The 16,991-nt window shown below is 43.6% G+C and overlaps 1 protein-coding gene across 1 annotated transcript in view; it reads left to right on the forward strand.

The window, feature by feature from the left end:
- ank1a (ankyrin 1, erythrocytic a) overlaps positions 1 to 16,991 on the forward strand; it is a 76,736-nt gene that overhangs the window by 36,415 nt on the left and 23,330 nt on the right. Inside the window, exons 3-24 of the mRNA XM_035639146.2 lie at positions 7,577 to 7,678; positions 10,259 to 10,357; positions 10,653 to 10,751; positions 11,001 to 11,099; positions 11,284 to 11,469; positions 11,640 to 11,738; positions 11,829 to 11,927; positions 12,033 to 12,131; positions 12,255 to 12,452; positions 12,537 to 12,635; positions 12,743 to 12,841; positions 12,954 to 13,052; positions 13,273 to 13,470; positions 13,593 to 13,691; positions 13,776 to 13,874; positions 13,967 to 14,164; positions 14,279 to 14,377; positions 14,882 to 14,980; positions 15,462 to 15,560; positions 15,648 to 15,740; positions 15,896 to 15,968; positions 16,130 to 16,150. Coding sequence (XP_035495039.1) covers positions 7,577 to 7,678; positions 10,259 to 10,357; positions 10,653 to 10,751; positions 11,001 to 11,099; positions 11,284 to 11,469; positions 11,640 to 11,738; positions 11,829 to 11,927; positions 12,033 to 12,131; positions 12,255 to 12,452; positions 12,537 to 12,635; positions 12,743 to 12,841; positions 12,954 to 13,052; positions 13,273 to 13,470; positions 13,593 to 13,691; positions 13,776 to 13,874; positions 13,967 to 14,164; positions 14,279 to 14,377; positions 14,882 to 14,980; positions 15,462 to 15,560; positions 15,648 to 15,740; positions 15,896 to 15,968; positions 16,130 to 16,150 — 2,455 coding nt within the window. The remainder of the gene's footprint in view (positions 1 to 7,576; positions 7,679 to 10,258; positions 10,358 to 10,652; positions 10,752 to 11,000; positions 11,100 to 11,283; positions 11,470 to 11,639; positions 11,739 to 11,828; positions 11,928 to 12,032; positions 12,132 to 12,254; positions 12,453 to 12,536; positions 12,636 to 12,742; positions 12,842 to 12,953; positions 13,053 to 13,272; positions 13,471 to 13,592; positions 13,692 to 13,775; positions 13,875 to 13,966; positions 14,165 to 14,278; positions 14,378 to 14,881; positions 14,981 to 15,461; positions 15,561 to 15,647; positions 15,741 to 15,895; positions 15,969 to 16,129; positions 16,151 to 16,991) is intronic.

Genomic DNA, 16,991 nt, shown 5'->3' on the forward strand with positions numbered 1-16,991 from the left:
CATCATTCTGTACTGTGAAGCTCATAAGTCGCAGTGGAGGAACGCGTTAGATTGGATGAGGACTTTTGTCAAACGCCACTCCGTCCTCACTCACTGGATTATGCCACACCTTAAGAAGCTCTCATCACTCAGGACCTGATAAGTTCTTTCTTCTCTTCAGATGAGTAGAGGAGAAGGAGCCTCCTCTGCAGGCAGAGCCAGAGGAGGTTTATGTGACTTGCAGTCCCCTTCCACGGAGGACCACAGGATAATTTGTCATGTCTTCATGGACATTAGTGTCCGTACACCCATGCCTCGCATTCTTTGGCAGCAGAGCTCTCATCACTGTCCAAACTCAATACTGTGGACAGGAGAGATGTCCCACGTGATGTTTTTGCCCAGGTCACGGTCCAATGGCACTAAGTAGTGCGTAGCCTTCTTTCTACAACCCCCCCTCCTTCCCCTCTCCAACAAGCATTTATCTCTCTGCATGGTTTTGGCATCGATGTGCTTTTCCCAGCATTTAGCCAGGAGAGGGAGAGAGGAGGGGAGAGGTAGAGAAAAGGAGGCCTTTTCAAGCGGGGAATGACGGACGCTTTATTAAAAGAGGCAGGGCCTTTTCAGAGGCTGGCCCCTCCATTCTCCCCCACTCCGCGTGTCTGGCCCATTGTCACGGGGCGGTGGCAGCCCCCCCACCCCCTCCACCAGAGGCTTTGTCACTGTAAGTCACCTCACAGACCGAAACAGACCCACTCAGGAAAAAAACAACCCCATTCTCCACAGTAACTCTAGGTTATTCTGGTATTGCCTGGTCCGTGAAAAAAAAATGATTGTCTGACTGTCACAAAACATACAGGAGACGCAGAGACGGCTGTGACGTGTGGAAGAAGGGACAGGAGAAAGGAGGGATAAAGTTGGGGTGACAGAGTGTTTGGGAACAACAAAACCTGAAACGAGAAGAGGATAGATGAGGTGGAGAGCAGAGCATAGAGTGTGGTGGAGGATAACAGAACAAGAAATAAGATGATTAGAGAAAAATAAAAGGAGTTTAAGGTACAGTAGAGTGAGACGGAGTTAGAAATATTAAGTGAGAATAGAATGGAAAAAAAAACGTGTCAGGTTGTAGGCAGGAAACCCTTGGTGAGATTATGGGGTACACATTTGTTTTTGGTAGTGTGTGAAATGTGTGTCTTTAGATACAGACAGCATTCCTCCAGAGATAAACCCGTGGGCCCCCGACGCCTTCATCCCTACCCACCCCAGTCTCTCCACCCACCATGCTTACTCAAGTGTGTGTGTGTGTGTGTGCGTCTGGGCGTGTGTGTGTGTGTGTGTGTGTGTAGTCTGTTCGTGTTTACGCTGGACGGGGGTCTGCCTGCCCTGTACCGCAGCACTCGCAGGGGGCAACAGAAAAGACAGCTGTGTGTTAGAGAGAAACAGAAAACGTAAGAAAGAGAGAGTGGAGGGCCAACAGGCATGCCAGTCAAGACCGTCACTTTTGGAGTGAGTACCACAAACTCTGCTGTTCTCTTCCTCTTCTTCACCTTCCTCCGTCTACATCTCACTCTCTAGCCGTGAACTTCTCCGTCACTCTCGTTTTCTTGCTGTCTTTTTTTGCTATGCTTTGTTCATGAATGAAAATCCACTTTTGACATTTTTTTCAGCGGTAAACCACATGCAGGTGCTCCCTGTCTTTATCCTTTCACCATCCTTTCATCAGACGCTGGTGACCCAAGACTTCTGTCACTGGCGTTGTTCCCAGTTTTAAATCCATCTCTTTCATACACTTAGTCTCTAGCACATGAATATTGCTGTTTTGGTATTTCTCGTTGTCTATTTTGTTAAAACTTTTTCTCCATCCATTCATATCCACCGCTTTAGAGACTGCTTGTGTTTGGTTCTGAATATTCCCTCATCTTTCAGATTGACACTGACAAAGAAAAATGAGAGACAGGCAAAGAGATGCAGAAAGAGATGCGGGTCATGGACATGTACGTTAACAATGATTTTACTTAATTTGAAAATGATTTGTCATTTTTTTAACTTCTTACAATTTTAATCAAAAATGCAAAGAGCAAATATATCATTGCTTACCAACACAAACACTCAAATGACCAAACTCTTGTGCCGGAGTCTCCGACAGGGACGGAGCTTGATTTGCTTGCGAGTATCTTTGAAAGTCATGATGCGTGTGCATTCAAGATTAGTCTAAGTGCGTATTTGTGGGGGTGTGTATCGTGTTCTGTTTTCCTCCTTTATCTGGTTATTTACTTTATTGGTTCCTCTGTTTGACGTTGAGATTGTATGGTGTCAACCAGGATTAGCTGTGGTAAGTAAACTAGAGGTCAGTAAACTTGTTAGTGGGTCAATTAATGAGATGCTTTCAGCGTGACTTCACCAAAGACTATAGACTACTTAATCTACTAAACCAGCAGAGGTGATGGCAGCACAGGCCACACACGACATGGCCCTGCTATGTGGATTTTTATTTACCTGTATTTACCTGAGTTTACCTGGCGTAATAGATTTTCTGTAGATGATGCAACTTGTAGAAATGTTGTCTATTGTCTATATAGCTTATCCATCTGAGGATGAACTGCAGTCAATTTACAGTGCTGTCACTAAAGTTAGTTCATTGAGAATTCCATTTCTTGCTGTATTTCAGCATTGTTGAGTTTCTTTTGTTACTCCAAAAGATAAGTCAACATTTCAAGTAAATTTACAGGAAGAATTCGCCAACCGCCAGTTCAAATGGTCAGACAGCTTTGTATGACTGAGAAGAACGAGAAGTATCTTACATCCAAATCTTATATTTGAAGTTTGTTTTTGTCATGAAGTGTCACATTTAAAGTGTCTAAAGAAGAAAAGGTAAGAGTAATCGACATGCAGCATGAAAAAAAACAGGATTTAGTTTTACTGTGGAGTAGTTTAACTTATAAGAAAACATATTTCATAAGCAAATCACGTTTTTTGGGTAAATAGGAGATGGTCACCAGTCAACTAGATGTAGCTGGCTCCTCTTAAATGTAATGGAGTGGTAAAGTGCTGTATCATAGAAATAGAATAGAAATAGAAACACTCAAGATGCACAAATATATCTCACAATATGCCTGAACATTAATTTCTGTAGCTATTTCAGCAGGTGCGATACTAAAGCGTTATTGAATTTACAATGGACAAGACATTAGTTGTATGAAGTTCATTTGTTTACTTTAGACTTTAATTTGATAGATTTAAGATCTGTCCATTATATGGACAGAAGTCACTAATATTCTTATAAATTCTTTCAGTCCTCATAAATGATTTTATTCTGTGTAACTGCTTGTGCAGTAAAACGGGATGTTTACAATATCTTGATCCTAGGCTCCATAGGTGTCAAACGCTACCTCCACCCTATGGCTTTCACCCTTTTTGTCATCCCCACAAGAGATCACAGTAACCATGACAATCTCATCTACAGGCGCAGAGGCTGCAGCAGCGCAATGTATAAAGAGACAATGAGTAGGGAAGGGACAAACAGTGGGATACGGAGGGGGGAGGCAGGGAGTGTGAGAAAGTAAATAGTAAAAATGGGACAAGACGCTTCGCCACATCCAGGGAGTCGAAGCAGACAGACAAATGGTCAGATAGAGAGGCAGATTTACATACAGATAGACAGTGTTGAGTGGGGGAATGTAGCAGCTTCATCCCAGTGGCCCTGCTTGCTTTGCTTCCTGTAAATGTGTCAATAGCTGAGCAGTCCCACGGGTCTCGGTCGGACTGACTGTACACTTACTACATCTCTGTAGCCGGAAGCAGCCCACCGCCTGCTCGACCTCATCAAGCAAGCTGAACGATGAAAGCAGAGATGGAGGCCCAAGAAAAAAATGGACAGAGATGGAAAATCAATTTCTGGAGCAAATGCAAGTCAGCAGAAATGGGTGATGAAATAGCTGTTTAAGCACTCTGCAGGAATTTCCATTTGATCAGTGTTCCCCTCAAATATCTAGAAACTGTCTAATCACACCGTTTAGTTAAAGTACATTTTGTGTTTAGCAGGACAAAACAACAGGCATACTTTGGTGTTCTTGCACAATGTATGTTGGTTATAGTTCAGGAAATTTTTGCAAGTTAAGCAGGACATGCGGAACATATGTACACACCTTATTTTCACCTCTGTGCTGGGTGTGCAAAGAGCTGTGGTGGCACTTAAAATATTTATGATTTGCACCTGGTGCTGTGTCTGCAACATTGTGTGTGTGTGTGTGTGTGTGTGTGTGTGTGTATGTGAGTGAGAGAGATTCTCTGTGTCGTGAGTTTTTGTCTCAATTTTAGTAGAGAATCTGAGATTCTCTGAAGCAGGTAATTGATCCATATCTTTCGGAGAGATTCTCCTTTTGACATTCAGTGGAAGAGCTCTCTCTCTCTCTCGAGATGTCTCTCGATGGCATTGTCTATTGCAAATAGTCCTGGTTCAGACATCCAAAAGTAATCTTGCAACAGTTTGCTCACAGCCACTGCAAAGAAAGGAAATGGTTCACACAGAGATTTAACGCAGATGGAGAATCTGCAAGTTGTAACAACCATTGTCAAGTCCGCTCGGGAGCAGCTTGTTCTCAAATCCTGATCTTTATGGTTAGATCACAAACTGAGTTTTTAAGATTGTCAGAGTCTGCTTTCTACTCTCCGGTATCCCATCCTCCCTGTTCAGGCCTCGCATTGTCTTTATTTGTCCCAAACACACACAATCTGATTCTGTTCACGCGATCAACCTCTCATGACGATAATGATTCTTCAGGTCTATAGTCGTACGTCGCAGACGATCTTCGCGGCCGGGATGTTGGTCTCAGGCATTCCTCCTCGTGCATACATACAACTGCATGTACACATTGAGTTTTCGAACACTGCAGTCCACCAGCGAGGGGGTGATGTCATTCTGTCTGCTGCAGCACCAGTCGAGGAGGCAAGCGAGGGGGGAGAGAGAGAAACCGTAAGAAGCAGGGGATGGTGAAGGGAAAGAAGGCAACATGAAAGAAAAACTGAGATAAGAATGAGAAAAGGAGAGGATTTTCTGTGAATTCTTGGTAATTGTTAGCGTCATTATGAGGAGCCTGGCACTGTCTTAGCCCGAGGACAGTCGCATGCACATTGCAGGACAGTGTGTGATGATATTACCGTATAGCTACTTAACAGGTTATTGTGTTGTCTCTTTTGCTCCAAACACTATGATTAATGCGCTTGCTTATTTTGTGCTCAGCCCCAGAGCCTGAAGCATATCTGCTCTCTATGGCAATAGAGAGGGACTAATTCATCTAAACCATATCAGAGTCCAGCAAGACGTAGCAGAGGATTTTTCGTCTTTCTGTTTTTTTGTTAGTGCATATGCACTGTACCTGTTTACGTCCAAGTTAGAGGATGGGTGTGGTTCCCCTGCATCCTTATCTCACCACACCACACACACACACTGAATGACGCACACACATTCACACAGAAACATGCAGACGCATGACAATGCAGGGCAGACCACTTGGAGAGCTTCACCATGGAGAAAAGAGAAAATCCGCTGTACCCAGCGACCTCACTCGAGTCTTTCCTGGGGGATTATAGTGTGTGTGTCTCTGTCGTCTGGTAAACTTCAAGCAGGCTGCCTCAGTGGTGCAGCGGTCTGAGTCCAGGGGGGGGCGGGACGCCTGTAGAGGGGCCTCTGTCAGGGTCACTGCGGTGTTACCATGCCACCAAGCTGAGAGCACGTATGTTATGTGAAGTTGTGGGTGTCTTTGCATCAGCTGTTATTTGCCTCTACTCTGATGAAAGGATGTTTCTCCTCTCACCATGGCAGAGTGCGCAAACATCTCATACAACACTCTGCCGCTCTCTGCTTAGCCTGTGCCCTCTAATATTCATATTTAGCTCCTACCTTCACAATATATACAAGTTTAACAGCGTGAAAGAGGTCTAATTTTTTTTTATTCTGAAACTTGAAATCCATTTCTATAGTATATTCAGAGAATATTTTTGTGAAAGCCTCACTCTAAGGTGTGACATTAAATTATACACACACACACATATGCTGCAGGATATACAAATCTTATGGAAACCCCCCCAAAAATGTTAACACACACTGTAAAGTTATATAGATTTACATGACAAAATGCTGCTGTTCAGGGTGATCGTGTCTCTTCAGACAGGAGTGTGTGAGACAATGATCATGACTCTGAGGCTCGACGTGAGTCGGTGTACTGACACAAAAGCCCAGGATTCATTACTTTACACACAGGATGCTGCATACGATACATGAAGTTCATCTGATAAGTGGAAAATTTGCCGTTGTATGAATTTCCCTCTCTGTACCAGTTTCGAGGAACAAGAATCACAGACTGTCAGACACTGTTTTACTACTTCAGTCAGCTGGAAGCAACTTTTCTGTTTTGCTGCCATTGCCCCTACTTATTTCAATTATTTTTGTTTTTTTAAGTGACCTCTCTCTTTACCCAGTGCTGTGCCACTGGTGTCATGTTTAGTGTGTGTTGTGTCATTTGTTGCTAGGCCTTTAGTCCAGGCATGCGGATCTTTTCTCTTTTTTTCTTACTTAGGCTCGCTCCCTCTCTGTCAAAAGAGGACCAACAACCCTGTCACAATAGATCGCTTTAAGGCTTTAAGCACTGTGTTATGAAGTTGAGAAAAGCTTTTTCATTGGTGTGTGTGTGATGACAACATTTTGCGTAAAAAAGCTTTCACTAAATGGCTGGACGGCTGTGGATTTTCCTGACCAGCGTTTCGAGATAACTGGTCAGATGTAGAGAGGGGATGATGAAGGGCGGGGACGGGGAGAGAAGAGACTATGTAGATGAAATTCAAAGGTGCATGGTTTGCCGCAGTTGAGTTTCTCCCTGTGGTTCTCCCTAGGTAGCTCTGGCTTTTCCTCCTCTTCTCTCCCTCGCTCTCCCCCCTGTGCCACATAAGTGATCCTTCGTTTCAGCAGCACCCCTGGCTGCCTGGGAGAGGTATGAAGCCCTCCGACACAAACAAAACGCAGACAAAAACACTAGATGTGCCTTGTGCCAGGTCGGGGGGCCAGGACTCCCTCTCGCTCTCTCTCTCTCTCTCATTCCCTCCATGTGTCTATTTCTCTCTCCTTCGTTCACACACATTGCCTGAGAGAATGGGACACAGAGCTGAAACGCCAGTATTATCACACTTGCCTTATCTCCTGAATACAGAGCAACAGATAAACTTCTGGACAATTTTTCAAGGTTTTAATGGAGCTGAGTGACCAGTTTGCACTCAGAGGGGGGTCTTTGTTACGTCACTGACGTGCCCACCTCTAACATGCAAGTTTCAAGGTGAAAATGCCGACTTTCAAACTGCACTCTCCAAAACACCAGGGGAGGAATGAAATGAGAGGAAAACTGATGGGTAATCGCTCGCCGCTGAACGTTTTCAGTAGCGAGTGTTTAAAACGCTTTTTATCTAAAAAAAAAAAGAAAGAAAACAAAACCTAACTTTGTCTCCTTCTCCATTTTCCCCTCTCTATTCCTCTACTTTATGTGTCTCTCGCTTTCTCTTATCCCCCCCACCCCCACCACCCTATTGTTCCATCTCTCTGTTTCACTTGCAGGCAGATGCTGGCAACAGTTTTCTCAGAGCGGCCCGTTCTGGCAACTTGGACAAGGCCCTGGATCATATCAAAAATGGCATTGATATAAATACAGCCAATCAGGTGAGAGAGCTGCACGTCGCCCAGATTTAATTAGTGGACGTTATAACTTCTGACTGGCAAACTCATCGGCCTCTGAGCAACTCTTGTCTTTTTATTCACATTGGGCAGTTTTGCTTATCGGCAAAAATGAGCTCAACGTGTACTTTGTATTAGAGCGCAGCAAGAATAGAAACAGAAACATTTTAGTATTCATTTACCATCAGTTGAATCCTGCCACGTCTTCTGTCTCTGTATCTGCCTTCTAACTAAATAAATAGTATTCAGGAGGTGGCTGGGCTGCCCACTTTTTATTCCAAAAAGAACAACAATGTGTAAACGGATGGTCAGAGCAATTTCTCTGTCATTTGGAAACAGTGAAAAGCATTGTCGTTGTTCACTGTTTGGTCCTGATCAAATGTAAACAGAAAAATCACCTGTAGCAAAGGTAATTCTACATCAAGCCTACGGTTTACACAGAAAAGGATGAGTTCTAACGAATATATGATTTCATTTAGAATCTTATTTATAGTCATTTTGATTAGATTCTGCTCAAATATTATCCATGTATACCACCATGTGTTGTAACCTTATTTCTATATACATGTGCTTTGAGTGTCCAGTGTGCATGATGTGTCTTGAGTTGACCACTGTATTATGTGCTCGTTCATCCGCCCGTGCACTCAGTCATGCACTTCACTACATGAGCATGCTCAGGTAGACTTAATCAGGCGCTGGAGGTGACAGGTAGAGTTTACAGGGCGTCTGGGGAAGGTGTTTAATGGGGCAGGATCTTCTCCTTCGCCCTCTCTCTTCCATCCTGCCTCCTTTACTCTGACGGTTGTTCCCAGAGTGACCAGGAAGAGGCAGCGCTAGTGGGCTAGGCCTGCTGCCCTCAGACTATACTGAAACATGGCCAAAAACTGTGTGTGTGTGTGTGTGTGTGTGTGTGTGTGTGTGTGTGTGTGTGTGTGTGTGTGTGTGAGAGAGATTCCTCTGGCTCATTAATCAAACTTAGTCATGGTTTCCCTTCCATTCACTTATGCTGTCCCCAATATTTTGTTATTATTGCTGGTAATGCTTCTGTCTGGATTTTTGAAGGCCTATTCATGGGCCTCACAACAGACTCCACGTAAAAATAGCATCCCAATTCATGTAAAGTGACAATATACAGTGGCCATTACTGGCAAATGCCTTCATGATGATAATGGGAGACCCCGTGGATTGAAAATACAGTTTAAAGTCAGATACCAGAATATTTCAATTTGCAAGATGAATTATCCTAATTTACACAATTTCATTTCATTGTTCATGATATTCATCAAATGTGTGTTTGAGTGTTTGAGTTAAAGTGATGCTCTACAACAGACAACTTGTTTTACTTGAGGATTACACCACCAAAAAATTTAAAACTGTTGTGGTCAGTCAAGCGTCTCTGTCTTTTTATATTACCACCAGATGGCAGCAAAATTAGGAATTTCAAAAATTCTACAAAGAGGCTTTAATCTTGCCCAGGATCAAGTAGTAATAAATACATTAAATAAAGGTTCCATCTGCGAATATAGTAGATTGTTTTTATCTTTAAATAATAATAATGATAAGAAAATCAACTATTGAAACAAAAGTTTAATAGTTTAACAGAATAATCACTTCCACAACTAACTTTTTTAATTTTTTTTATTTCTGCACTAAATCCAAAAGGTTGTTTGGTGCTACAGAATGACAACTGTAGACCGTCACTTTAACACGGGAGTATTGTTGCTCTGTTTGTGTGACTGTTTGTCCCGGTGCTAATGTACAGTGAGATGTGTTGGTCTGATGGGAGTTTGGTCAGTGGAGGCTTCACTGTGGCAGCCGTGTTGCTGTTTCCTTGTCTGAGGTGATACCTCGGCCACGGTTCGCTCACCAGCACGCCGCCTTACTCCCGCCCTCCCATTATTGTTGTGTTTTCTCTTTTCTTCCAAAACAACTGCTCCCCTCTCTCGTCATATTGGTTTACTGGTTTACTAACTCATTCTTTTTTTTGTTTGCTTTTTTTTTTTGTTGCTTTTCCCTCCTCCATCGCCTCCCTCTCTCCCCTCCCTCCTTCTCTCCTCTGTCTGCAGTAGAGTGATGGTGTGCTGTGGTCTCCCCACTCAGAGGAATAATATCAGTGGTGTGGGAAAGGTCCAACCTCACATGTCCTGTGCGGCTGAAGGAAGGCTGTGTGAGGTCAGACCTATTCCACACGGCTTGTATTCTTCCCAACCACGAGACCAGTGGCCTGCCATCCCCCTCCCGTTCCTCCTCTTCCTTCTCTTCCTCTCACCGCCATTAATCAAATGAAAATGTTCACATCCTGATTTTCATCCTTTGTAGACGTTGTTTTTCGCTAATGACCACTTTGATTCTGCGAGTACTGCATGCGTGGTGTCTAGTGTAAGTATTTGCCTGCTACGGTTTGTGAGTCACTGTGATAATGACCCGAGTTGTTTCTCTCGGCACGGCCTACATGTGTTTGTGTGTATACATGTGGGGATTTCTTTAAGTTTGGGGGATATTTGTGTTCATAGTGTGTCTGGGACTGTTCAGTATGAGTTCAGTCTGCTCTGCTCTCTCATTCAGAATGGGCTCAACGGGCTGCATCTGGCCTCGAAAGAAGGCCACGTCAAAATGGTGCTGGAGCTACTCCACAATGGAATCGTACTGGAAACCACCACAAAGGTAAAATCCCCTGAAAAACTTAAACTGCTCAAATATGTTCTTTACATTACTTATTCTTAGATGGTTCCTGATTTGAACCTAGATTTTGCTACATATTGCATCGTTTCCACTATGGAAATCTTGTGTAACCCACTAAAAGTGTCCGTGTGTAAATCTTGATCTAATGCCAGAATCCAACCTTATAGATCTGACCACATTATACTCCACAGTAACATGTCCCAAAACCACAAAAACTTTAAATATACATGTGGGATTTATCATGATCATTTTTTCTCATCTACCTGTGTGTAAACAGAAGGGGAACACGGCCCTGCACATCGCAGCCCTTGCAGGGCAGGAGCAGGTGGTCACAGAGCTGGTCAACTACGGGGCCGATGTCAATGCTCAGTCGCAGGTGAGATTGAGTGCTGCTCTCACGGTGACGTTCGCAGGACACCCTGAGGCTCCTTGTCGCTACTTTTTACTGTAAAACCGTTTGCAATTCCATCTGTTAACATCGGTCTTTGTTCCTATATTTCTGTGTGTTGGCGTTTCCTTTTCGTGTACATCCTTGTGCGTGTGTGTATCTGTGACCGTCTCCCTATCTCTCTCTCTTGCTGTGCTTGTGTCTCCTCTGCTGTGGCTGTGTGTCCTCCTGAGACAGAAGGGTTTCACTCCACTTTACATGGCTGCGCAAGAAAACCATCTAGAGGTTGTGAAGTTTCTTCTGGAGAATGGAGCCAATCAGAGCATTCCAACTGAGGTATCAGAGAATTGAGAGAAGTTTTTCTGAGAGAAATCATCAAAATTCCTCAATCCTATCCTCGCTGATCCAGACAACGCCGTGTTTCCATTCTGTTTTGTTCTCATGAGCCTCTTTCTTTACACCTTTCCAATTTTCTGTCCCTGAGTAAACCAGCCTTCTAACCTTCTCCTGTGTGCTTCAGGATGGATTTACTCCTCTCGCCGTGGCTCTTCAGCAGGGACATGAAAATGTTGTGGCCCTGCTCATCAACTATGGCACCAAGGGAAAGGTCCGCCTCCCTGCGCTACACATTGCAGCACGCAACGACGACACACGCACTGCCGCTGTGCTTCTGCAGAACGACCCCAATCCTGATGTACTCAGCAAGGTGTGTGGGTGTAACTGTGGATGGCTGCAGATGCGATTGTATACATGTGCCGCACATGCTCAGTACGAATGGCCATTTCTGTTTGGTGTCCTTGTTTGGTGTTGTCTTTGTGATTCTAAAGTGCAAAGGCGATGAGAGAGATGTGCACTCATCCTGATGTGTCCTTGCAGACTGGATTCACGCCCCTCCATATTGCTGCACACTATGAAAACCTGAATGTAGCTCAACTGCTGCTCAATAGAGGAGCCAATGTCAACTTCACCCCAAAGGTTGGGAATAACTACGAAAACATTAACCTCTTGAGTTTGCTTTCTGTTATACTTGTGTGTGTGTGTAACTGCTTCTGTATCTCTGTGCAGAACGGAATCACTCCTGTGCACATTGCATCCAGACGGGGGAACGTGATCATGGTACGGCTCCTGCTGGACAGAGGGGCGCAGATCGACGCCAAAACCAAGGTACACCTATCCTACTCTTCCCTCAACTCTTAATTTGCTTAATGACTTTGGTTCTTCACTAATTCAACATCATTAACTTAATCATTAACATTCATCTTTCTCCAGGATGAGCTGACTCCTCTGCATTGTGCAGCCAGAAATGGTCATGTCAGGATCATAGAGATCCTGCTGGACCACGGGGCCCCCATCCAGGCAAAGACCAAGGTAAACCATCTACCGTAGATACAAGTGTGTATTCTACCGTCCAAAGATAAACATGTGTTGCTTTTGCTGTTGTTTGTTTTTGCTACAAGACAATTATTTGTTTGTTTCTTTGTTTCTTTGCAGAATGGCCTGTCTCCGATCCACATGTCAGCGCAGGGCGACCACATGGACTGTGTGAAGCAGCTTCTGCAGTACAACGCAGAGATTGATGACATCACACTGGACCACCTTACTCCTCTGCATGTGGCGGCACACTGCGGCCATCACCGCATGGCCAAAGTACTGCTAGACAAAGGGGCCAAACCCAACTCTCGGGCACTGGTCAGTGACAAACACTTTGACGCACAGTTAGGGCATAGCTGCTTATTACCTTTAGTGGTCGTAACTTCTCTTTTGCTTTTACAGAATGGCTTCACTCCTTTACATATTGCTTGTAAAAAGAACCACATGCGTGTGATGGATCTCCTGCTCAAACACTCTGCATCATTAGAGGCTGTGACTGAGGTGAGGGATCAGGAGGGAATAAGATAAATGTGAAACATTTATCTAAAAAAGGGTTCACAGTAAAAGCCCATTCACAATTCTTCTAATGCTGCACTCCTTTTGAACAGTCGGGCCTGACCCCTTTGCATGTGGCATCATTTATGGGTCATCTCAACATCGTGAAGATCCTGCTGCAGAAAGGAGCTTCCCCCAGCGCCTCCAATGTGGTGAGTTTTCAACTGCAATTTCAAGAGCAACACAAATAGCTGAATGGCATCGTAGTGTTGTTGCTAAACTGTTGGCCCTGACTGTGTGGTTTGTTTGTATGTGTGTGAGCAGAAAGTGGAGACTCCTCTCCATATGGCATCACGGGCGGGACACTATGAGGTGGCAGAGTTTTTGCTGCAGAATGCGGCACCGGTGGACGCCAAGGCCAAGGTAGAGCTTTCACACAGCACAGCCTGCATATCCATGGATACAGGCAAATGATTCCTCATCGATTGTAAATGTGCTGACAAACTCATTTTGTTAGGTGATATATGAAAACGTTAATAGAAAAAGGCAGTTAAGCAACTGATTCCTGGATGGTGAAGCAGACGGAGTGTTTCAGGTGTTCCATACAGTGTGTAACATTTCACACCTACTCTCTCCTGACCAGGACGACCAAACCCCTTTACATTGTGCTGCTCGGATGGGCCACAAGGAGCTTGTGAAGCTGCTGCTGGAGCACAAAGCCAACCCCAATTCCACCACCACAGCTGGACACACACCCCTACACATAGCTGCCCGGGAAGGGCATGCACAAACAGTTCGAATCCTATTGGACATGGAGGCTCAGCAGACGAAGATGACCAAGGTAAGGCATCCATTCTACATAATCTACCCCATGTCCTTCCCAAAGGAACATTTTCCTAATTTTGAACTGGAGCCTGCAGTCATCTCAATATTTTGTCCCATTTGCTGTTGGTGCCTCTATAGAAAGGCTTCACTCCGCTGCATGTGGCCTCCAAGTATGGCAAGGTGGATGTAGCAGAGCTGCTGCTGGAGAGAGGAGCCAACCCTAATGCTGCAGGGAAGGTAAATAAAACCAAAAGGTCTCAGATGTATGGGAGGATGTATAACGTAGCACATGCTGATGAAGTTTTGATTTTGTTGTTACAGAATGGCCTGACTCCTCTGCATGTTGCTGTACATCACAACAACCTTGATGTTGTTAACCTGCTTGTCAGCAAGGGAGGATCGCCACATAGTGCAGCCAGGGTAAAAGAAAAAACCCAAATGCACACATACAATCCTCAGTGACCTTTTATCTGTTCTTGTTTTTCTGACCACTCCTTGTGTCTGTGCTTCAGAACGGCTACACTGCCCTCCACATAGCCTCCAAGCAGAACCAGGTAGAGGTGGCCAATAGCCTGCTGCAGTATGGAGCCTCAGCCAATGCTGAGTCACTGCAGGGAGTCACACCTCTCCACCTGGCCTCGCAGGAAGGAAGACCCGACATGGTCTCCCTGCTCATCTCCAAACAGGCCAATGTCAACCTTGGCAACAAGGCAAGAACAGTTAAAATGATGAAAGCACGTTTGAAATAGTGATATACAGGTGCATATCTTTAATTTGTACTGTGAAATTTTTGACAATTGTCCAATAACTTCTGTTGCCTACAGAGTGGATTAACCCCACTCCACCTGGTGGCACAGGAAGGACATGTTGGCATCGCTGATATCCTGGTGAAGCAGGGAGCCTCAGTCTATGCTGCCACACGGGTAAAACCTCTTCATTCTCATGGTCCTATAATCTAAAGGAAATAAAGAAAAGAAGAAAATGGCTCAACTATTTTGGTCAAGAGAGGTTTCACCTTAAATTGAGGTCAAAGTTATCAAATCAGTTTAGAAACTACTTGTGCGGTAGCAGATAGTGTCTAAATTCTGTAGCATAAATAGCCCGATGATGTTATGGCGGAGGGTTATATAACCATCAATACATGCCAAACCCTCGTGGGACTCAGATCACTGAGACCTCTGGTGTATTGGTTTTACAGTTGTGCTTTGACATAGAGTTGTATCAGATTAATAAAGATTATAGTTTGTGAATTTTAATTTATGTCTAAAATTATATAATGTGCTTAGAAGAACAGCACCACAAACTACAGCCTTAAAAATTACAATTCATTTCACAAAGTAAAAGCATTTTAGGCGGTAGTATTTGTTGTATGTATCTTGTACTAGAATTTATTATGGTGTTATCATTATTCCTCTCTCTACTCTCAGATGGGTTACACCCCTCTCCATGTAGCTTGTCACTATGGCAACATCAAGATGGTGAAGTTCCTCCTGCAGCAACAGGCCAATGTCAACAGCAAAACAAGGGTGAGTGCCTCCCTCTGGTTCTGGATAAAACTACAACAAAATTAGCACAGAGCTCTTCTGTGACGTCTATATCCGTCTCACTCTTCAGTATATAAAATTTCAGAACACTGCACAGTTAGAAGCATGGGTCCTGACTATAGCAGGTATTCCCAGACGTTAACACAGCCGATAATAATCAATGATTATTGGAAATTGGGTACTTTAATTTATACAAGTCTTAGGTGCAGTGTTTCCTGTAGATTTATTAAAAGCATGGGTCGGTCCGAGTAATATCCAAACAATGCAGTTTAAAACTGGTGCTTTTTTATTCATGTTTATATATTGATACATGCACCACGGTGTTATAATTAGAAATACGGTTTATTCTTGAAAGGCTGGCTGCAAGATTTTCTGCTAATGTCAGTAAATTGTTCTAGAGTTCCCAGAGCCCAAGATCCTGCTTTCATATTGCTTGTTTTGTATTGTCTTTGGTCTTTTACAGCTGGGATACACTCCTCTGCACCAGGCGGCCCAGCAGGGACACACAGACATTGTGACTCTGTTGCTGAAGCATGGAGCCCAGCCCAACGAGACCACTACAGTGAGCATTAATGTACCATCTCTTCCCTTGAGCTCATTAAAAAGTTTGGTTTCAAGTGATCTGATCCGTCTGCCTCTCTTTTTTTAGAACGGCACTTCAGCCCTCGCCATTGCTAAGAGGTTGGGCTACATATCCGTGATTGACGTCTTGAAGCTTGTCACCGAGGAGACAGTTTCCATGGTCAGAAGTTTAGAAATGTTATCATGCCCGCTCGATACAGTATGACATTATGTGGCCATGATAATGACATGGAAATACTGTTTAAAAAATAAGCTTGAAACATTTTATCTTGATCTATCTGTAATTGTTTTATCTCTTTCTTCTGTTCCCCGCAGACGACCACAGAGAAACATCGCATGAGTTTCCCTGAAACAGTGGATGAGATACTGGATGTTTCTGAGGATGAAGGTAGAGCAATACAATTCTTATTAATCCCATGAAAGAGTAAGAAACAATGTGTAATGGACGCTCAATATTACCAGAAATTTACTAGGCTGATATTATGATGTTTAAACTGGTCAGACATGTTTATTTCTACAATTCTTGTTTTGCCTTTTGCCCTTTTTTAGGAATTGCACAGCTAACATTAGGTATGAATGTCTCTTTCTCTCTTTTTGCGGCATTCATAGGTTGTTGTAATAAAGTGTATGGCTCCATTTCAAGCTCACTCTCTCTATCTTTATCTCCCTCTCTCTCTTGCTCTCTCGTGTTCCCTCTGTGTTGGTGCTCACTGTGATGGTGGCTCTGGTTTCTCATTGGCATGCACCCATAGCACCCATGTCTGTAACCTTTATGTCCCTTTAATAACACCCCCATCCTCTAACTGTCCAGGCGTCTTCCTTTATGACAACAGTCCTTGTTTCTACAGTTATAGTTTTAGTCACATCATATTCAATTAATTTAATATTTTGTTTGACAAACTGCTCTCTGAGCTTTAGTTGTTCATAGTTTAGTTCGGTTAATGTCTCTCCTTGTGTAGTCATTGTGTAGTGACTGCATTCAAATCTGTCTTCATTGTGAATCCATGTGAATTGTTTGTTAGTGTCTGTTGGGCATTAGAGGGGAATTGTGATTGAATTAAAATGGTCAAAGGGGCTATAATCAACATTTTTATATTAACAATGAATCAAAATCAGAATGCTCTTTATTGTCATTATACTCAGGTAAAATGACATTTTGCATGGCTTCTCTCATGCAGGAAAAGAAGTAAGAAATAAAAGTAACAAACAAATAAAGCAAAGTTACGTGTGTGCAGGTATAAGCTTAAGTTAAATAAAAATAATAGGCACTGGTTAAATGGATCATCTGACTACTTGTATCTGAAAGGAGTTTTGCCAGTTTTGCTACTTTCAGTGAATTGTTTTGGTTTAACTAACTTTCATCTTTTTTCCAAGCACCACAGAGCAGTCAGACACAGCTAGCAGGTAGTTT

Source organism: Scophthalmus maximus, chromosome 19, assembly GCF_022379125.1.
Source record: "Scophthalmus maximus strain ysfricsl-2021 chromosome 19, ASM2237912v1, whole genome shotgun sequence".
Taxonomy (NCBI): Eukaryota; Metazoa; Chordata; class Actinopteri; order Pleuronectiformes; family Scophthalmidae; genus Scophthalmus; species Scophthalmus maximus.